General features: G+C 42.3%; 2 protein-coding genes across 2 annotated transcripts in view; both read right to left on the reverse strand.

Moving 5' to 3' along the window:
* Nucleotides 1–635: 635 nt before the first annotated feature.
* The window catches only part of LOC140271269 (macrophage mannose receptor 1-like), a 34,793-nt gene continuing 12,599 nt past the window's right edge, over nt 636–22,829 (reverse strand). Inside the window, exon 15 of the mRNA XM_072366410.1 lies at nt 636–818. Within this exon, the coding sequence (XP_072222511.1) occupies nt 754–818 (65 nt within the window). The 3' untranslated portion in view covers nt 636–753. The remainder of the gene's footprint in view (nt 819–22,829) is intronic.
* LOC140271111 (galactose-specific lectin nattectin-like) lies at nt 12,126–13,881 on the reverse strand. Its single transcript, XM_072366182.1, has 4 exons — nt 13,800–13,881; nt 13,389–13,523; nt 13,025–13,136; nt 12,126–12,307 (listed from the first exon to the last, which is right to left on the reverse strand). Exons 1-4 carry the CDS (start codon nt 13,860–13,862, stop codon nt 12,243–12,245), a joined length of 375 nt encoding a protein of 124 aa, XP_072222283.1. The 5' UTR covers nt 13,863–13,881; the 3' UTR covers nt 12,126–12,242.

Below are 22,829 nucleotides of genomic sequence, written 5' to 3' on the forward strand. Positions count from 1 at the left end.
ATAGTTCCCCAATCTGAAGGAAGTAAAAATGGGGAACTTTTTACTGATAAAAGTTCCCCAAACTTCGTCAAAGGAGACGATATTACTGTTGTTGTTGCCGCCGTCGGAAATAAATAAACAACGCGATGGAGAATGCATCGTTGTGCATCACGTTTGTGCCATAACCAGCTCATCACAAACTAAATGCAGAGGGACGTAGCTTCATCTTGCTCTTCGTTCGCTGTGTTCCTCAAATACCTGAATATGTTGTTGTTGGTGGTGAAGAGGTCAACCGGTTGGTTGGTAAACCAAGTGGCTCTATTAACGATTGTTGAAATGGGGACAGCGCCACCTATCGTACTGGGTTATGACATGCTTTGTGCCAGTGATTCCATTCATTCACCGCCATATATCCAAGGATAATTACCCTCAGATAAGGAGCATAACCCAACTATAGCTGTAACCCAGTTAATCTCATCATGTAGACCCACTGACTGTCAAGTTGTGTATTCTGAGTCAGCTGCACCAAAAATATAAAACCATAGAAAGGACACAAGAAATCACAGAACAGAGTGATTCAGAACAGCATTTGGAGGATTGTTATTGAACATGCAGATAAAGTCTACAGTCAAATTAATAACTGCAGAGTTAAAAAAATCATAAATCATAATCATGCAACCTCTGCTGCTCTGTGTTAATCTGGAAGTGTTTGATTAGAACAGAAAAGAGTGATGAGGCCTGAGATTATCCTTGTTGCTGACGTGGCCGGATGCATCACAGCTTCTTGCCACAGATGAAAGGAATTCTACTTGAACACGGTGCATCGTTCCAGTACGGTCCTGTTCATGGATATTTTGGAAAAAACAAACATGGAGAAACATGCATTAACTTAGGTTTTTACACAAGCTTGTTCCTGTTCCAGTGCATAAGAGTGTGTTGAATATCTCTGTCTGTAAATGTTCAAATGCTTCTTAAACACGACACTGTGACCCTATAGCACAAAGTGGGCTGTGATGTCTCCAAATATCTCAATAAAAACCAACATCTTAAAACAAATACTTATATTTGTGCCAAGAGTCTTGGCAGTCATTGAAAAATGGAAAAATGTGAAAGACGTCTGTCATTTTGACAGATTTAGACATGGGAACAAGCAGCAGAATCTAAAGTAGTTCATAGCAACACTGTCTGTTATAAACCACATGCAGTAGACCTCCTGTCCAGTTTGGGGTGAGAGTGTGTATCATGCTATGAACTGGTATACTCAAATGCACGACTCAGACAGGCATAGCTGGATAGTGTAGTTGAATGACTGCCACCTTTCGTGTGGGAGACCTGCCTTCAAATCCCCTACATGAAAGGTATTACCTCCAGTAGGGGTCCTGAGGCAAGACCCTATCTGCCTACATGTAAGTTGCTTTGGATAAAAGCGTCTGCCAAATGCATAAACATAACATAACATTATTCTAAAATCAGTGTTGGTTTGATAATTCCAAGGTATGGTACACAGGCAGGCAAGAGTTGATAGGCAGAAGTACAAAATTGGCTGGCAAAATCCTTGGTAAAAAAAAATGCAAAGGGGTCAAATGAGAGGTGGACTTGAAATAAATGCTTGAATGAATAACAAAATGACAAGACGAACACGCAATGAACAAGACAAAGGCTGGGGTATAAATATACGAAACAGAGGGGAAGACAATGATGCACAGGTGAAAAGAATTAGGACAACGACAATAAGACTGACAGGAAGTGACTACCAAAATAAAGCAGGAACAAAGAACACACACACGATAGTGTTATTGATTAGCTACTAAAACACAAAGCCAAATGCCAGCTGCTGCTGATGCATGATGGTGGTCTGGGTTCATCGTAGCCTGCAGCAGCTTGAATGAGTTAGTTTCATGTTATTTCCTGTAAATAGTTTGTTCACATATCAGTTGTAATTGAGCTCTTCAGTGAAAATGAAGTGTTGATATTTAAACATTCTGCTGTCACTGCGACTTCATGTGAAGTCGACATAAAAAGTGAGAACACTGTCAGTGTCAATATGTTGTCCATAAAGTGTAGAGTAACCTCTGTTTGTACCTCTGAAATTTATGTCAACACAGTGCTCATTTCCTCCACCATTGTCAGGCTGCCTACTATACCAGCGCCTGTAGTCAAAGTGTGATCCATCACTCCACAGCCACCTTTTCTCCTGAAAGAGGACATACAATGTGTAGTATGGAGACATGTATTATATAATCAGATTTAACAATGCTGCAACCTGCTGCCTCAAAAAAAGACCATTTAATAAGTGTGTGTTTGAGTTATGTGTCAACAAAACATTACAAATTAATAATTGTATTATATTAATGTAAAATACTCTCACACATTAAGTAGAAACCTGATTTGATAAATTGTAACTTACTGTAACTGCGTCAAAACCACCAACCCAAGTAAGGTGATGAGCGCCGGTCACTCTCTTAACCAGGTCACTGAGGAAGATGTTCTCATCAGCAGAGTGGATTGAAGCCAGATTCCCACCAATAGACATGCAAAAATGCTGACAATCAAAACAGAGTGGGGGGGGGGGGGGGGGGGGGTATAAATAAATAAAGGATAAATAAAGCTTCTTGTATCTAAAAACCACATATTCCTTCAGCAATAAGCGATATCTTTGTTTTTTCACTGACCTCTGCATCAATCCAAGACTTTGCTGTGCGGTAGAAAATGAAACAGCGAGAGCCGAACTGCGTCCAACCAGGAGAACAGCCAGAGGAACAGCCAGAGGAACAGCCAGAGGAACAGTCAGGAGGAACTGCCACAGTTTTTATATCAGACAGAAGATCATCAGTGCAAAATACAGGAATTTGATCCATGATCAAAGCTGCACTTTTTACTTTGATTCCTGCCATCAAAACCTTTTATTTTTCTGTAAATCTACAGTAGAGAATCTGCTTCTTGAAGCTCAACAGGAAATAAAATTAGAACCACTTACCTGGCGCTTCATCTGCATCCTGGACAGACCCCAGTGAAGACAAAAACACATGGAAACCAATGAAGAGTTTTTACTTTTCAACAGGAACATGTTCCCATCTTGTATTTAGACTAAAAATATGTTAGTTATGAAGCTGCAGTACTCTGTTGGGCTTGAATGTGTGTTATATGAGTTTAACTGCTGTTGTGCTCCCACATTAGATTTGATAACAGCTGCTGCTTTTATTTTCATACCTTCCTACACCTGTGAACAACCTGCTAACAACTAATACTATAGTTCTGCTCTGGAGCATTCCTTATCACTGAGAAAACAGGTAAAAGTTATGCTAGAAAGTTGCTCTGGGTTAAAGCAAACTTCAGAGATCATCATTTAATTTTAATATTTTCTCTTTTGTCCCAACGGTAGTTGAGAGTGAGCTGAGAGTTGCTCCGTCTCAGAGGAGGAAAGTGGAAACAGTGGAAATGAAAGACCATGAAAGTGAGTTAGTTTTACTTACAGTGTCAACAATCAGTAGGCCACTGATGAACCAGAAGAAGAAAACCAAGTGAAAACCTGATGCCATCTGAGGAGAGACATTAAAGAAATAAAAGTAGTCACGATCAGAACATCAACAACTACTGTGCAGACAGATTAAGTGTAATTTATCTAACATTAAAGGTTTGTTCGATAATTGAGAATAATGCCCGTGTTACCTTTGCTGCAGTGGATCCTGACTCAGAGACGCTGAACACAAACAGGAGAACGGCTCTTTTATACGTTTTCAGGTGGTTCTGGAATGTTGAATGAAATGAGGAAGCAGATGTCATGTGAAATAAGCTCTTGGTTGTGACGTCTTCCACTTTTTTAAAATTATGATCCATCCATCCATTTTCTATACCGTCAATCCGTCGGTCGGGTAGCAGGTGGGCTGGAGCCTATCCCAGCAGTCATCGGGCGAGAGGCGGGGTACACCCTGGACAAGTCGCCAGTCCATCACAGGGCCACATTAAATTATGATATTAATTCAAATAAAAAAGTGAAAAATAAAACAATAGAAATGGAGGACAAAAATATCAATGTATTGCCAACTCAACAGAACCTAAAACTCTGGGTAAATGGAGACCCGTTATGTTCATTATGTTCAGGTACTGCAACTCTAAGGCAAATTCTGTCAGGTTTTAAGGTTAGTCTGTCACAAGGCCGGTATACGTGGCAACATAACCAAGTATTAAGAAGCTTTGCTGCAGGTATTGAAGATAAACAAAGGCAGGTGAATTTAGGAGGGTCTAAGGTGAAGAGAGTGGCAATTCAGTTTGTTCAAGAGGGGGAGAAAGTTAATAAGATAATAAGGAGGCAAGGCAGCTTAGAGGATGCTTGTGATTGGGAGATGCAGGTAGATTTAGGAGGAAAGCTTGTTGTTCCCCAGAAAATAGCCTCTATAAATCTAAGGCCTGATAAGGTCTTGTGGTCTAGGAGTGGAATATGAGTCTATTTCATAGAGCTGACTGTTCCTTGGGAGGAATTAGTATGACTAACCCACTCACAGGTGAAAGCATCTCCCTGATGCAGCAGCCGGTGTGCTGCATCTCTTTAAGCCTGGTGACTGGGTTGTGATGAGGACCTGTGGGCCAAGAAGTGGAACCATCAGAAGTGGTCAGAACCATTCCAAGTGCTGCTCACCACCCAAGCTGCAGTGAAGGCTGCTGTGATAAAAACCTGGTGCCGCGTTTGTAGGAAGGTCCTGAGTTAATAGACGACTCCTCTGCTGCGGTGCACCTAAAGAGGAATTTTTTTTAACGATTCTCACAGATTAAAGTTTTCTTCCTGATGAGATATTGTCACAAAATGCTGTTTAGTTCCTTGAGTACAGATCGTCTTACTGGAAACAAGTTGCTGTGTTCACATTCAGTCAATGTTTTAAATACTTTCTGGATCACATATACAGATAAAAGCATGGGTTAGGTTCAACAGAAATAATTAATCATTTATTTTACATACGCTCATTACTCAGATATTCATCACAAAAACATAACAGGTTTAAAAATAAAAGATGATTTTTTTATATGGATCATTACTCATCTGATTGTGTTTAAGTTCTGTTTTTAAGTTAAATACTCAGATCTGAACACAATAAGGTAATTCAGAAACTACAGAACTTTCTGGTTGTTAGTTTTCATATTTTTCTTACTCTTAATTCTAATTCAGAGCAGAACTTACATAAGGCCTTTAGGCCTGTAAAGGTAACCCAGGTCAAACAGATATAATCATAACTTGACAGGCAGGAAGAAACTGGTTGATTGTTATCTAACTTCCTTTAGATGTGGAAAACATTCAGGACAGCTGTCAATCTTCCCAGGACTGGACGTCCCAGCAAGTTCACCCCAAGGTCAAAAAGCCAAGAGCTACATCTCAGACTCTACAGGCCTCAGTTAGCATGTTAAAGGTTAAAGTTCATGACAGTACAGTTAGAAAAAGACTGAACAAGGATGGCTTGTTTGGAAGGGTTGCAGGAGGAAGCTTCTTCTCTCTAAAAAGAACATGGCAGCACAGCTTTGGTTTGCAAAGCTGCATCTGAACAAACTGAAGATGATATCATCAAATTCATGCTTTAAATTCAATCTATATTGAATCAATAATGAACCAATCAATCCTGAAAAAATCCAAATACACAATTTAGAATAAAGTTCACTTTGTAACTGTTGGGAGACCAGGCCGGTGACGTTTGGACCTCAGTGTTTGTGAGAAAGCCAACAGGTGAAACGCCATCTACTGGTGAAAGGCAGTAATGCGACTGAACAGGTCAGAGCATGTTCAGCCACACAAATGAGCAGCAGACCAGCAAGTGAGCAGACTGTGTGAAGCTGCGTGGACTTTCTGTTTGTTTCTCATACCTTTTGTGCGTTCTTGAGGAAATGTAAGTGCTTTTTAATTCTTAGTCATGGATCTGTTGATGATTTATTCCAGTTTGTGTGACATGAAAGTATTTTGTGTGGTTACTTCAATATGTAAGGCTCCAAGGATGTTAAGTATGCCCTGCCTCTGCTGACATTATGTTGGAATTTGTACAGTCTCCTCCACCAATTATATTGCATTTCTGTTGTTGTGTTATGCTTAAGTAACTGTTTGCACTTAAGAAAGGGATATTACTGGTAAGCTTTTGATCATATGGCAGTTTATTTATGAATGTTTATTCTGATTTAACTGTTAAATTATATTTTGAGCATATTTATGATACATTTTATTGCTTTCCATATATTTTCAGACCACACACACACGTGCATTTGTTGTACAGTGATGTTAAAGTTCAACAACATTCATTAAAGAAGACACATCAGATCTCTCTGTCCAAGTGCCTTGATTCTCTAATCGGATTCATAGTCCATAATCCACCGCCTCAACCAGCAATCCTTCTTTCTGAGTCTCCCCCTCAAACATTGGTCCTTCGAGCCGGATGGAGTGCAACTATAGAAGAGTATCATGGACGATGCAGCATCAGGCGGCGCAGAGGCCCGAAGACATCCACAGAGACAGCACATCTGACCTGCTTTATCTGGAGGATTACCAGGTTGGAGTCCAGCCATCTGTGCACCCAGATCAACTCACTGCTGTTTCCCACTCTAGCAGCCACCACAGCAGTAATTCCGGCAGATCATCCCACAGAGGTTCATACAGCCATAGCAGATCCAGTAGGCACACATGTTACTCAGTTGGTACATATCCGACAGGGTCTCTCGACTGCACAAGCTGCTATCTTGGAGGGCTACACCTTCATTTGCGCACTCTGACAAGTCAGATGCTTTCCAAGACTTATCCACGCCAGCGCAGACGAGGCAGGCCGACATGCTTCCATCTACTACCCAGCCCTCGCTGTCAACTCAGTTACCTTCAACACCTGCTCCTGCGTTGTACCTGCCTATTCCTCCCCCACAAGTTATGCAACCAGTTATTCCGGTCTCTACAGTGCTTCCTACGGGACCACAGCAAATGCTGCAACCTGCTGCCACCCCAGCGATACATGCTCAACAGGCAAATCCAACAGCTCAGCTCCAAGGTTCATTACCCAAAGCCCACAGGTCTGTGAGACTAAAAAATTATCACCCACTCCTGTGATAAAACCTGTGCCACATCCTTCCGCACATGTCATCACTTCAGCCCTTCTGACCCATTCTACATCGCAGGTGGCATCTTTTTTGGAGTGGCAACTTCCTAGTGGCCCAGCAACGAGTTCACACTTTAATCCATGTCCTGCCAATCCAGTAGAGTCTCAGTTCTCAACACTGTACCAACACACTTACAGCGGCAGTGTTCTGCCAGCAAAGGAGCTCCACCACTCTTCACGAGTCACCACGGTCAACTGACTGCTTCAGTTCTCTCTGCTCCCTACCCTGGTTACACACCTCTCCTGGGAGCCGAGTTACTCTTTTCATCAGCCCTTGGAATCCCTCAACCTTCCCTTCCAGTGTTTGAGAGTGGTCGGGAGAGTGACTTTGCTGGGGAGCAACTTTCACCTCAGTGAGCAATATAAATATCAAGTGTTGATCAGACACATCAAGCTCCCAAGCGCGCTGCAGCTTGCCTAGGAACACAGGCTTCCTAGGCAGGCTCTACAAGATAAGTACGGGCAGCCACGTTATTTTGTCCAGAGTGACTTAGGTGCAATACTCAACGCTCTGAAGATGGGTGACGCCAACGCTTTGGACATGTCGAAGGGCCTGGAGCCTGGTTCTTTTACAAAGGATTATCAAGTACCATGGGGCTCTTGGGAGTTTGTGCCCAAGGAGGAGTGCTTAACTTTTTAAAAAGTGGCCCAAATTGAGAAAAGTATTTTTTGGCCAACGTTTTAAAAGTTTCATAGTACCAGAGGCGCAGAGTTCCTGCAGGTGCGAATGGATGTTTCAATCCTAGGATGGGTGCTTAAGTGTGGGTGCACAAGGCCGGCTGGTAGGCATTGTTCCTGAAGGTTTGGAGAGGAAGTGGATACCTGACCGGGGTACTCAAGGGCGGGTGCTGGCGGCTTGTCTGGGCTGAATTTCGGACACTTTTTTCTTGGGAAAAGTGTGTCAAATTGGAGCCTAGGTCCTGGAGGTCGGTTGAGGCGGTGGATGAGGGCTGCTTCTGCCGGTCCCTTACAAAGTACCATAAAGTACCAGGGGCTTGCACAGGAGTGTGTGCCAGAGCAGGAGTGCATAATTGTGGGTGAGGTTGCCAGGTCAGGGGGACCTGGAGCGTGGTTCTTTTACAAAGTATCATGAAGTAACGGGGCCAGGACGGGAGTGTGTGCCCGAGGAGGAGTGCCTAAATGTGGCTCAAAGCCAGGGACTCTAGCCCCCAAAGTGAGGCAAGTAAGAATGGGGAACTTTTTAATCAGTTAAAACTGTCCCAAACTGGAGCAAGTAAGAATTTCACAGTATTTATCAGTGCCTGGAGCACTCTTAACCGATAAAAGTCCCCTAAAATGAAGCAAGTAAATATGGCACACTTTTTATCAGTTAAGTGTTTCAAAATGAAGTAATTTTGGGGCACTTTTAACCAACAAAACTTTCCCAAAATGAAGCCGTTTTTTAGCCATTTAAAAGGTCCAAAAATGCAGCATGTAAACAAAGGGTTCACTTTTAAACACTTTCGCGTATGAAAAAGTGTCCCAAATTGGACTCATTTTTGCAGATAGACCGGATGGGAACCGGAGCTCCAGCAGATGCCGACGGGAGTTTGTGCTCGAGGAGGAGTGCTTATCTACGGCTGAGGGGGTCTGGATTCTTAAATATGGAGCGCTCTGCACCAAATGTGATGTGCAGTATATATACAACACATAGCAACATTTCACAAGGACTTTATACTTGGCCATGAGCAAAGGGCAACAATGGATGTTCTGTGGAGCATTTCCCTGACTGAAATAGTGTCCCAAATTGGGGCCTGGCTCCTGGAAATCTCGAGAGGCATTGGATGGGAACCGGAGCTCCAGCGGGTGCCGACTGGAGTGTGTAGGGCACTTTTATCTGATAAAAGGTCCCTAAGTGAACCAAGTAAGAATGGCACATTTTTCATCAGCTAAAAGTGTTCCAAAATGAAGTAAGCGTGGGGCACTCTTAACCAATAAAGTGCCCCAACGTGAAGCAAGTAAATACTTTTACTTTTTTAAAAGCACACTTTTTATCAGTTAAGGGTTAAAAAATGCAGCATGTCAACGAAGGGTTCACTTTGGAACAGTTTCGTCATTGAAAAAGTGTGCCGAATTGGACTCATTTTGGCGGATGGTCCAATTTGGCACATTTTTCTGATGGCATGGGTGGCCGAAAGTGAATACTCTCTCAACCTAAACGCCACTTGGTGTTGTCAAAAGAGAAAGGTGGCCGAAAGTGCACAGAGGGTTCCGAAACCCTAAATTGAAGGCCCTTAAGGTTGACCGACTTATTCCAACTGATAGTCGTCTGGTCACACTCTCACCTGAATATGACGAAGCCACAGGACTGCTTCGCATTGAAGGTAGACTGAGGCATGCAGAGGATCTAGAAGCAGATGCTATCTATCAGATCATTCTGGACCCAGTGCACCAGATCACCAAACTGATCCAGGATTTCGATCACAAGCTTCTCCATCCAGGACCTGAACTGGTGCTAGCCGAGGAAGCAATACAGAAGCATCGGCACAGCTGCATGGAGTGCCAATTCGGGCGCCCGCCAAGCCAGATAATCCCAAGGTGGCGGATCTCCCGCCCTCCAGGCTGCGGATCTATAAGCCACCATTCTACGAACTGTTTTGGCCCATTTATCATGAAAATCGGGCCGAGGGACTGAAAAGCAACGGGGGATCGTGTATAAATGCCTAACTACCAGGTGCATCCACCTTGACCTGCCAGAGAGACACAGATGCCTTCCTGCTGTCCTTGTACCGATTCATCGCCAGGCATGGCACGCCTTTTGAACTCCTGTGTGATAATGGTACCAACTTTGTTGGGGGAGACCGGGAGTTACGCAAGGCCTTTGATGCCATGGCACCTGAGCTGCGAGATCAGCTAGCGAATCAGAAGATGTCCTTCCAGTTCAACCCTCCCAAGTGCTCCACATTTTGGTGGGGCCTGGGAACGGGAGGTTCGATCCATGAAAACAGCCCTCCGAGTCATCCCCCGAGATCAGTCAGTGCCAGAGCCGGTCCTGTACACCGTTCTCGTTGAAGTTGTGGGAATTTTAAACGCTAAATCACTCGGATATGTCTCAGCCGACACTGCTGATCCTGACCCAGCTACGCCGCAGGTTCTACTTATGGGACGTTGTGATGCCTCACTGCCACAGGCCCTGTATGACTCCAGAAGTATTCTGGGGACACAACGATGGAGGCATAGTCAGGTGTTAGCAGACAACTTCTGGTCAACTTTCATCTGACGATACCTTCCAAGTCTACAGGAAAGATCCAAGTGGCAGACCGATAAGAGCCAGCTTGCCGTGGACCAGGTCGTTCTGATAGTTGATCCACAACTCCCACAAGCTCTCTGACCAGTGGGCAAAGTGGTCGGAATCGACCCTGGAGCAGAAGGAAATATCAGAACAGCCACTGTCAAGGTTAAGGATAAGATCTACATACAGCCTGTACATACATCCAGCTACCCAAGATCAGCGACTCTGAGGATAGCACAAACTGATAGACTTTCTCTGGGAGTTCAAATGTCCTCAAGACAGACATTTGGGGGCGGCTGTGTGAGAAAGCCAACAGGTGAAACGTCATCTATTGGTGAAAGGCAGTAAGGTGGCTGAACAGGTCAGAGCATGTTCAGCCACACTAACGAGCAGCACACCAGAAGACTGTGTGAAGCTGCTTGGACTTTCTGTGTGTTTCTCATTCCTTGTGTGCGTTCTTGGGGAAATGTAAGTGCTTTCTAATTCTTAGTCATGGATTTGTTGATGATTTATTCCAGTTTGTGTTACATGGAAGTATTTTGTGTGGTTACTTCAATATGTAAGGCTCCAATGCTGTTAAGCATGCTTTGCTAACATTATGATTTTATACAGTCTCCTCCACCAATTATATTGCATTTCTGTTGTTGTGTTATGCTTAAGTAACAGTTAGGTAATTAAGTAAGGGATATTACTGGAAAACGTTTGATCATATGGCAGTTTATTTATGAATGTTTATTCTGATTTAATTGTTAAATAATATTGTGAGTATATTTCTGATACATTTAATTGCTTTCTATATATTTTCAGACCAAACGCTTGCATATGTTGTACAGTGATGTTAAAGTTAAACAACATTCATTAAAGAAGACACATCAGATCTCTCTGTCCAAGTGCCTTGATTCTCTAATCGGGTTCATAGTCCATAATCCACCGCCTCAACCAGCAATCCTTCTTTCTGAGTCTCCCCCCTCAAACTGTGTTAATACACATTTGATTAGAAAGTATTGATTATCTTTGGTATGACTCAATGATTCAATATCCTTGGTGATTTTTATCAATTTGTCTTTCTCTTTTGTTCTATTATTCTGTGTCAGTTTTCCTTGAACTACATGAATAAACTTTCCTTTCATTTACAGCTTGCAGCCTGGTGGTTTTATATTATTATCTGAGTTATTAAAACACTGAAGCCAGACTGAGGTAGAAACAGATTGGTCTGATGTCAAAAAGATAAAATGGCTTAACTGGTTAAAATTCTTCTCTTCACATATAAAGCTCTTAATGTTTAAGCTCCATCATATCTTAAAGATGAGTTTTAAAAAATCTGGATTTTATGAGAGCAGAGCAACAGTTTAGAAATGCTTTAAATGACACATACACTTCACTGGTCTTCATAAATTATGCAAACAGATAGAGCTTTGGAGCATTTACAGAGCTCTAAGGCCCATTTGATACCAGTTCAGTATAAACATGCTGGAGTGATTCCATCCACAGCTGCATCATCTGGGACTGTTAGTCCAGATTTGAGAAGCTTGATTCTGTTCAACTTTGGTTGGACCAACACAATAATTTGTTTCCCTCAAGTGTCTTGTAAACGTGCACGCTGTGGGCAGAGAAGAAGCCTCTAATGTAGGCCCACATGTTCACACAGATGCCTTCAGTCAGCTGCACCAAAAACATAAAACCATAGAAAGGACACAAGAAATCACAGAACACAGAGTGATTCAGAACAGCATTTGGAGGATTTTACTGAACATGCAGATCAATTCTATACTCAAATTAATAACTGCAGAGTTAAAAAATCATAAATCATCATCATAAGAGCTCTGCTGCTCTGTGTTAATCTGGAAGTGTTTGATTAGAACAGAAAAGAGTGATGAGGCCTGAGATTATCCTTGTTGCTGACATGGCCGGATGTTTCACAGCTTCTTGCCACAGATGAATGGAATTCTACTTGAACAAGGTCTGTCGTTCCAGTACGGTCCTGTTCAGGGATATTTTGGAAAACAAACATGGAGAAACATGCATTAATTTAGGTGCATAAGAGTGTGTTGAATATCTCTGTCTGTAAATGTTCAAATGCTTCTTAAACACGACACTGTGACCCTACAGCACAAAGTAGGCTGTGATGTCTCCAAATATCTCAATAAAAACCAACATCTTAAAACAAATACTTTGTGCCAAGAGTCTTGTTAGGGAAATGTTTTCCATCATTAAAAATTGGAAAAATGTGAAAGACGTCTGTCATTTTGACAGATTTAAACATGGGAACAAGCACCAGAATCTTAAGTAGTTCATACTGTCTCTGAGAAACCACATGCAACAGACCTCCTGTCCAGTTTGGGGTGAGACTGTGTTATTAATTAGCTACTAAAACACAAAGCCAAATGCCAGCTGCTGCTGCAGCAGTCTCCTTTGTTTGACTTTGCTCAAGCCAGCACCCATTTTAAGTCCAGGCCAACCATGATGGTGTTCTGGGTTCATCGTAGCCAACAGCAGCTTGAATGAGTTAGTTTCATGTTATTTCCTGTAAATAGTTTGTTCACATATCAGTTGTAATTGAGCTCTTCAGTGAAAATTAAGTGTTGATATTTGAACATTCTGCTGTCACTGCGACTTCATGTGATGTCGACATAAAAAGTGAGAACACTGTCAGTGTCCATATGTTGTCCATAAAGTGTAGAGTAACCTCTGTTTGTACCTCCGGAATTGATCTCAAGACAGTGCTCATTTCCTCCATGGTTGCTCGGCTGCCCTTGACCCCAGCGCCTGTAGTTAAAGTGTGATCCATCACTCCACTGCCACCTTCTCTCCTGAAAGAGGAAATACAATGTGTAGTATGGAGACATGTATTATATAATCAGATTTAACAATGCTGCAACCTGCTGCCTCATAAAAGACCATTTAATAAGTGTGTGTTTGAGTTATGTGTCAACAAAACATTACAAATGAATAATTGTATTATATTAATGTAAAATACTCTCACACGATAAGTGGACCGATGACATGCTGATATCACACATTAAGTAGAAACCTGATTTGATAAATTGCACCGTGTAACTTACTGCGACCGCATCAAAGCCTCCAACCCAAGTAAGGTGATGATGGCCGGTCACTCTCTTAACCAGGTTACTGAGGAAGAGGCTCTCATCAGCAGAGTGGATTGAAGCCAGATTCCCACCAATAGAAATGCAAAAATGCTGACAATAAAAACAGAGTGGGGGGTGGTGTTATATCAGAGACATCGTTTGAATTTGAAATTTTTTTTTATTTGGCATGATATCAATGATAAATTAGGAGCTACACTGCAGCAGGAATGAAATGATAAGGCAGGAACTGTTGTGTGAAATGTAATGAGCTCAGTTCATCTAAAACCACATTAGTTTTTGTTTTGGAAAACTCAGGAAATATTTCACAATATTTCACAGTTGACTCGTTCCTTCAGCAATAAGCGATATCTTTGCTTTTTCACTGACCTCTGCATCAATCCAAGTCCTTGATGTGTGGTAATAAATGAAACAGCGAGAGCCGAACTGCATCCAACCAGAAGGACAGCCAGAGGAACAGCCAGGAGGAACTGCCACAGTTTTTAGATTAGACAGAAGATAATAAGTGCAAAATACAGGAATTTGATCCATGATCAAAGCTGCACTTTTTACTTTGATTCCTGCCATCAAAACCTTTTATTTTTCTGAGAATCTGCTTCTTGAAGCTCATCAGGAAATAAAATTAGAACCACTTACCTGGCGCTTCACCTGCATCCTGGACAGACCCCAGTGAAGACAAAAACACATGGAAACCAATGAATAGTTTTTACTTTTCAACAGGAACATGTTCCCATCTTGTATTTAGACTAAAAAGATGTTAGTTATGAAGCTGCAGTACTGTGTTGGGCTTGAATGTGTGTTATATGAGTTTAACTGCTGTTGTGCTCCCACATTAGATTTGATAACAGCTGCTGCTTTTATTTTCATACCTTCTTACACCTGTGAACAACCTGCTAATAACTAATACTATAGTTCTGCTCTGGAGCATTCCTTATCACTGAGAAAACAAGTAAAAGTTATGTTAGAAAGTTGTTCTGGGTTAAAGCAAACTTCAGAGATCATCATTTATTGTGAGAATGCTTAAAGGCATTCTCACTATTGTTTTCCTGTTTCCCTTTATTATTATTCCAACATCTTAGTTCTTCTGTACGTTTCTTGCCGTTTAACTAGTCCTGCATACTTTAAACGATTTCAACCATTTTGGTATCAAAACGTTCAGCTCCTTCAGGAGATATATGCTATGACTTTTGGTGTTTATAACTTTTATACTTTTTTAAATATTTTCAAATTTTCCCGTCATTCAAATGAATGGAAACTGACTTCAAATCTTCAAAAACTTCCTCCTCTTTCCAACCTAACTAGTTGAGCATACTTTCAGCTAGAGACACCATTCAAACTTTAAACCATACGGTATCACAGACACATCATTCAAAGTTTATATGTGACAGGAAAGACTCAGCTTTAACTGTGGTAAAGGGCTTGTTGACAGCTTTGACACAAGGCAGTTTACGTTTTATGTAGCCAGAGGACCTCGGCTCATGCAACTCGCACTCTAACTCCCACTCTACAATGATTAAAAAGAAACTTCCTCAAACAAAAGCCTCTCACATCCGAAATATCTGCCTGATCTAGACAAATTATACATCAAAACGTAGGTATTTTAGTCCTCTTTCACCCAAAGTCACTCTGATTGAGCTTTGAACAAATTGAACAAATCACCTCTAAGCGCAGAGAGGCGCATTCCAGCTCCCATACTTTTCCATTTTAAACAGGCCGAGCAATGAAATCAGTGTGAAAGAAATAAAACTGCCATAATAAACCAACCTTACACAAGAGCAGAATAAAGATTACACCTCTGGCTTCCCCCATCCCTTCTGGCGCTCATGGTTCAAGAATTATTGGGATACGACTTCTACTTTTCGAACAGCGACCGTTTGTTCCAGACTTGTGCTACATTATTAAACCCCCAGATTTTAAGGGGACAAAGTGAGGTGCAGATTTGTCAGTTGGCACGTGCAGCTGTTGCCCATAGCAACTAATGATGAGGCCAGACTAAAGATGGCTGCCCTATTCTAAAAGCTTTATGCCAGCCTGTGTTATATGTGCTCCTAATGCAATGTAACATGATGTTATCTGTCGCTCAACCATCACAGCACGATATTCACACTAAATATTCACATTTTCCTGCATTGTTTGCCATCTTTCTGATTTTTTATCCCTTTTAGTTTTGCATTTTTCTTCTCTTTACTGTACTTCTTTGCCTTCATCTAGCTCCAGGCCCTTTCAAAAATACATTTCAGGCCTTTTTGAAACTGCAGCAAATGACTTTCTACTAATATTTGACATTTTTTAAGTTTTTTAGCAATATTTAACATAACTAACTGCACATTTTTCCACAAAAAGTTTCAATCCTTTAAATATTTCTGTTGTTTTTAACCTTTCAACTTCTTCAACAAAGAATTTTTTTCCAAAAGGTTTAAATTATTCCACTAATTTATTTTCACCTTCACTGCTTCAACCAGGATTTCAGTAACTTGCTTTCTGCTAAATTTTCACAATTTTTAGTTTTAGAAATTTCACACTTTAGAAACACTTTAAAAGGTCAAGACTTTTCACTTATTATTTGCTTGAAATCCCTTTGTTGTTTTTAACCCTTCAGCTTTTCTATTTCTATTGAAGCAGCTGATTGTTCTCAAGAGGCACAACCTGTCCTCCTCTGTGTCTCTGGCTCTGTCCTTCTGTGTGCTTTCCATCATACTGGCTTGGTAAAACCTTACTGCTTTAGGCATCATGACTGTCATATTTCAGACTGGATTTGAAATATTTAATGCTTGACTGGTAACTAGCAGGTCTCTCAGCACAGCATCTGTGTGTCGGCGGGAAACATTTCTTCAGAAATTGTCCGGTTATGTGTGCCAATGCCAAAGGCACGGCCCACATATTACTGCTGTTTATACTTATTATTATGGGTGCAAGGAAGGGTATTGGCCTTCAGACTGGATTTGCAATATTTAATGCTTGACTGGTAACTAGCAGGTCTCTCAGCACAGCATCTGTGTGTCGGCGGGAAACATTTCTTCAGAAATTGTCCGGTTATGTGTGCCAATAACAAAGGCAAGGCCCAAATATTACTATTGTTCATACTCATTATTATGGGTGCAAGGCTGGTCATTGGCATTCAGACTGGATTTGAAATATCTAATGCTTGACTGACAACTAGCAGGTCTCTCAGCCCAGCATCTTCCAACTGCCAGTCCTTTTTGCATGTTTCTTCTCTTTTCTGTACTCTTCTGCTGTCATAAAGCTCCAGCTCCTTTCCTAAACACATTTCAGGCCTTCTGAAACTACAGCAAATCCATCCATCTTCTATACCGTCAATCCATTTATCGGGTAGCGGGTGGGCTGGAGCCTATCCCAGCAGTCATCGGGCGAAAGGCGGGGTACACCCTGGACAGGTCGCCAGTCCATCACAGACTACAGCAAATCATTTTCTGTTAAATTTTCCCATTTTTCTTCAGTGTCTCTCTTCGTTCTGAATTTATTCACTTTTTTGTTTAACATTTTCTTCTCTTTCCTGTATTTTTCTGCCTTAATTTAGCTCAAGATGGCTTAAACATTCACATTTTTCTGCATTGTTTCTCATATTTCTAATTTTTTTTCCCTTTTAGTTTAGCATTTTTCTTCTCTTCCCTGTACTTTTCTGCCTTCATCTAGCTCCAGGTGACTTAAATATTCACATTTTTCTTCAGTGTTTCTCTTCTTTTGGAATTAATTAACTTTTTGTTTAGCATTGGTATTTTCTTTCCTGTACCTTTCTGCCTTCATACAACTCCAGGTCCTTTCAAAAATATCTTTTAAGTCCTTTGAAGCTTCAGCTAATAACTTTCTGCTAACTTTTCAGCTTTTTGAGCATGTTCAACTAATCCCATTCAACTTAAAAAGCATTCTCACGGCTGTTTCGCAGGAACAGCTTTTTTCTAGTTTTTAATGTTTTCTCTTTTGTCCAAACAGTAGTTGAGAGTGAGCTGAGTGTTGCTCCGTCTCAGAGGAGGAAAGTAGAAACAGTGGAAATGAAAGACCATGAAAGTGTGTTAGTTTTACTTACACTGTCAACAATCAGTAGGCCACTGATGAAACAGAAGAAGAAAACCAAGTGAAAACCTGATGCCATCTGAGGAGAGACATGAAAGAAATAAAAGTAGTCACGATCAGAACATCAACAACTGTGCAGACAGATTAAGTGTAATTTGTCTAACATTAAAGGTTTGTTCGATAATTGAGAATAATGCCCGTGTTACCTTTGCTGCAGTGGATCCTGACTCAGAGACGCTGAACACAAACAGGAGAACGGCTCTTTTATACGTTTTCAGGTGGTTCTGGAATGTTGAATGAAATGAGGAAGCAGATGTCATGTGGATGATGGAGCGATAAACATTTCTGTCTTTCCAAAGAATGAATTCCAACTCAAACCAATCAAACAAGTTTAAGTTACATATGGCAGAAATAAGCTCCTGTCTGTTACAGCTAAAGAAATTCTTGGACCTAGAGCTCCTTCAAATATTGCACATAAGAATGAAATATTACACATATGTGACATCTAATTAAACTATAAAGGGAAAAATAAAACAATAGAAATGGAGGATAAAAATATCAAACAGTATAGAAGTAAGAAAATATACAGGAGCAGAATTAATACAGAATGCACTGAATGCTGGGCTGGATGTACGTGTGCAGTGTGTGAGGGTACAACATGTACAAAGAGTGCAAAGTATTCACGAAGGTCAGTAGTCTGATGGCTTGTGGGTAGAAACTGTCTCTGAACCTGCTGATGTGGATGCTCTTGCACCACCTTCAGATGTCAGGAGTGTGAAGACTTTGTGGCTGGGATCAGAGAGCATCCACTGGGCCTTCCTCCTTCAGCGCTTTCTGTAGAGGTCCTGGATGGCTGGCAGTTCAGTCCTCGTAACTCGATGTGCAGATCTGACCACCCCATGTAGAGCTATGTGGTCCAGAGAATTACGACTGTGGTACCAGCCAGACCGAATACTCTCTGGTGCATAGGTAGAAGTTGGTGAGTATTCTGGAGTCCATGCCAAACCTCCTCAGCTGCTGTGGAAAGGAGTCGTTTCCTCGCTCCTTTCGTGATGTGACCAGCTCAGATTCTCACTGATGTTGAGCCCCAAGAATCTCAAGCAGCAGACTCTCTCCACCTGTCCAACACCCAGTTGCATAAGGAGACATTGATGTAGAGATCCTGGAGGTTGGGACAAGCCTGGGTGGAACTATGGTGCTGAAAGCAGACCAGTATTCCATAAACAGCATCCATACATACAGTATGTGTTCTTCTGGTCCAGGTGGAAGAGGGCAGTGTGAGTGCTACTCCAATATGACATTCTTCATGCATTTGTGAACGTATTCAGGTATGTAGCCCCTGATGGTAGTAGCTTTTTTGGAAAACTTCCCAGTCCAAAGGACAGAAGCAAATGAGCAATCAGACAGGATGATGTCTTATTGGCTGGTCCAGCACTGGACCGAGTGAGTCATTGGCTGCTGGCGCCTCAGCCTGTCTGAAGGCTGGCATCAACAGGACTGAGGAGCGATCTGAAGGCTGGTGTAGAACAGATTGATATATATCTCATTATGTACTCTGAAGTAAGTAGATACTGTGAACTCCACAACATTCTGAAGTAAGTTACTCATTTTATTGTAATTATGAAGTGAAGCACTTCATTTAACTAACTCACACATAGTATGAAAATATACTACATGGAGTGGATTATGCAAAAATATACTCGCTTTTTTTTAAATTCAGTCGTATTTGGCCCAAACAGCTTAGTGCTGCCTGGTACAGGTTGGAACCTGCTTGGCACAGAATGAAAGTACACGTGACACAAATAGCTCAGACAGAAGAAATCTGAAAATCTGTCTGAGAGTCAATCTCATCGGGGACAAATAGTGAGTGTGATATAATTGTTGCAGAGCAGAACATAGTTTTCTATTTTTAAGAAAAGGCGGGGCTTTACAGGAAATTGAGTGAAATGCAGCCTGCGCATGAAGGCTAAAACTCTAACATAAGTCCTTTTCCCCCTTGTGAAAGGCTCTGCTTTATTCCTTTTTCCTTCCTGGTTCTTTTACAAAGTATTATCAAGTACCAGGGACTTGGACTGGAGTGTGTACCCGAAAAGGAGTGCTTAAGTTCCGGTCATGTTGCCAGGTCAAGGGTCCTGGAGCCTGGTTCTTTTACAAAATACTGTGAAGTACCAGTGGGCTCTGGGAAGTTTGTGCCCAAGGAGGAGTGCTTAACTTTTTCAAAAAGTGGCCCAAATTGGAGAAAATTCTTTTAAAAAGTTTTATAGTACCAGGGGCACAGAGTTCCTGCGGGTGCGAATGGATGTTTCAATCCTAGGATGGGTGCTTAAGTGTGGGTACACAAGGCCGGCTGGTGGGCATTGTTCCTGAAGGTTTGGAGAGTAAGTGGATACCTGACTGTTGAGAGGGACTCAAGGGCGGGTGCTGGCGGCTTATCGGGGCCGAATTTCGGACACTTTTTCTTGGGAAAAGTGTTCCAAAATTGGAGCCTGGCTCCTGGAGGTCGGTTGAGGCGGTGGATAAGGGCTGCTGCTGGTGGTCTTTTACAAAGTACCAGGGGTCTTGCATGGGAGTTTGTGCCAGAGCAGGAGTGCATAATTGTGGGTAAGGTTGCCAGATCAGGGGGCCTTGAGCATGGTTCTTTTACAAAGTATTATGAAGTAACAGGGGGCTAGGACGGGAGTTTGTGCCCGAGAAGAAGTGCCTAAGTGTGGCTGAGTGCTCCAGGCCAGGGACTCTACCCCCAAAGTGAGGCAAGTAAGAATGGGGTACTTTTTAATCAGTTAAAACTGTCCCAAACTGAAGCAAGGAAGAATTTCACACTTTTTATCAGTTAAAAGTGTCCCCAAATGAAGTAGGCCTGGAGCACTTTTAACCGATAAAAGTCCCCTAAAATGAAGCAAGTAAATATAGCATACTTTTTATCAGTTAAAAGTGTTCCAAAACGTAATAAGCGCCCTTAAACGACAAAAGTGCCCCAACGTGAAGCAAGTAATTACTTTTACTTTTTTAAAAGCACACTTTTTATCAGTTAAAAGGGTTTAAAAATGCAGCATGTAAAGAAAGGGTTCACTTTGGAACAGTTTCGTCATTGAAAAAGTGTGCCGAATTGGACTCATTTTGGCGGATGGTCCAATTTGGCACACTTTTCTGATGGCACAGGTGGCCGAAAGTGAATACTCGCTCAACCTAAATGCCACCTGGTGTTGTTACAAGAGAAAGGGGGCCGAAAGTGCACAGAGGGTTCTTAAACCCTAAATTAAAGGCCCTTAAGGTCGGCCAACTTATTCCAACTGATAGTCGTCTGGTCACACTCTCACCTGAATATGACGAAGCCACAGGACTGCTTCGCATTGAAGGTAGACTGCGGCATGCAGAGGATCTAGAATCAGATGCTATCTATCAGATCATTCTGGACCCAGTGCACCAGATCACCAAACTGATCCAGGATTTCGATCACAAGCTTCTCCATCCAGGACCTGAACTGGTGCTAGCCGAGGAAGCAATACAGAAGCATCGGCACAGCTGCATGGAGTGCCAATTCGGGCGCCCGCCAAGCCAGATAATCCCAAGGTGGCGGATCTCCCGCCCTCCAGGCTGCGGATCTAAAAGCCACCATTCTACGAACTGTTTTGGCCCATTTATCATGAAAATCGGGCCGAGGGACTGAAAAGCAACGGGGGATCGTGTATAAATGCCTGACTACCAGGTGCGTCCACCTTGACCTGCCAGAGAGACACAGATGCCTTCCTGCTGTCCTTGTACCGATTCATCGCCAGGCATGGCACACCTTTTGAACTCCTGTGTGATAATGGTACCAACTTTGTTGGGGGAGACCAGGAGTTACACGAGGCCTTTGATGCCATGGCACCTGAGCTGCATGATCAGCTAACGAAACAGAAGATGTCCTTCCAGTTCAACCCTCCCAAGTGCTCCACATTTTGGTGGGGCCTGGGAACGGGAGGTTCGATCCATGAAAACAGCCCTCCGAGTCATCCTCCAAGATCAGTCAGTGCCAGAGCTGGTCCTGTACACCGTTCTCGTCGAAGTTGCGGGAATTTTAAACGCTAAAACACTCGGATATGTCTCAGCCGACGCTGCTGATCCTGACCCAGCTACGCCGCAGGTTCTACTTATGGGACGTTGTGATGCCTCACTGCCACAGGCCCTGTATGACTCCAGAAGTATTCTGGGGACACAACGATGGAGGCATAGTCAGGTGTTAGCAGACAACTTCTGGTCAACTTTCATCTGACGATACCTTCCAAGTCTACAGGAAAGATCCAAGTGGCAGACCGATAAGAGCCAGCTTGCCGTGGACCAGGTCGTTCTGATAGTTGATCCACAACTCCCACAAGCTCTCTGACCAGTGGGCAAAGTGGTCGGAATCGACCCTGGAGCAGAAGGAAATATCAGAACAGCCACTGTCAAGGTTAAGGATAAGATCTACATACAGCCTGTACATACATCCAGCTACCCAAGATCAGCGACTCTGAGGATAGCACAAACTGACAAACTTTCTCTGGGAGTTCAAATGTCCTCAAGACAGACATTTGGGGGCGGCTGTGTGAGAAAGCCAACAGGTGAAACACCATCTATTGGTGAAAGGCAGTGACGTGGCTGAACAGGTTAGGGCATGCCCTATTTCACTATGCCACTATTTCCTTGGGAGGAATTAGTATGACTAACCCACTCACAGGTGAAAGCATCTCCCTGATCCAGCAGCCGTTGTGCTGCATCTCTTTAAGCCTGGTGACGGGGTTGTGATGAGGACCTTTTGGCCAAGAAGTGGAACCATCAGAAGTGGTCAGAACCATTCCAAGTGCTGCTCACCACCCAAGCTGCAGTGAAGGCTGCTGTGATAAAAACCTGGTGCCGCGTTTGTAGGAAGGTCCTGAGTTAACAGACGACCTTCTCTGCTGCGGTGCACCTAAAGAGGAATTTTTTAAATGATTCTCACAGATTAAAGTTTTCTTCCTGATGAGATATTGTCGCAAAATGCTGTTTAGTTCCTTGAGTACAGATCGTCTTACTGGAAACAAGTTGCTGTGTTCACATTCAGTCAATGTTTTAAATACTTTCTGGATCACATATACAGATAAAAGCATGGGTTAGGTTCAACAGAAATAATTAATCATTAGTTTTACATACGCTCATTACTCAGATATTCATCACAAAAACATAACAGGTTTAAAAATAAAAGATCACAAAGCAGCAGCTTGGGTGATGAGTGTAAAATAAAAAATACTGAAAAAATAAAGCATTTTTTTATATGGATCATTACTCATCTGATTGTGTTTAAGCTCTGTTTTTAAGTAAAATACTCAGATCTGAACACTAAGGTAATTCAGAAACTACAGTAACTTTCTG

The sequence above is a fragment of the Leuresthes tenuis genome, unplaced genomic scaffold (genome assembly GCF_036924035.1).
Source record: "Leuresthes tenuis unplaced genomic scaffold, fLeuTen1.0.hap1 SCAF_16, whole genome shotgun sequence".
NCBI lineage: Eukaryota > Metazoa > Chordata > Actinopteri > Atheriniformes > Atherinopsidae > Leuresthes > Leuresthes tenuis.

Excerpts from the sequence above, each read along its gene's own strand:
- LOC140271111 (XM_072366182.1), bottom strand. The coding sequence starts at position 13,862 with ATGCAGTTCGGCTCTCGCTGTTTCATTTATTACCACACATCAAGGACT. Across the intron at positions 13,137-13,388 it reads GAGGCTTTGATGCGGTCGCA|GAGAGAAGGTGGCAGTGGAG; the intron begins GTAAGTTACACG and ends TTCCTCTTTCAG. Across the intron at positions 12,308-13,024 it reads TCTTGAGATCAATTCCGGAG|GACCGTACTGGAACGACAGA; the intron begins GTACAAACAGAG and ends ATCCCTGAACAG.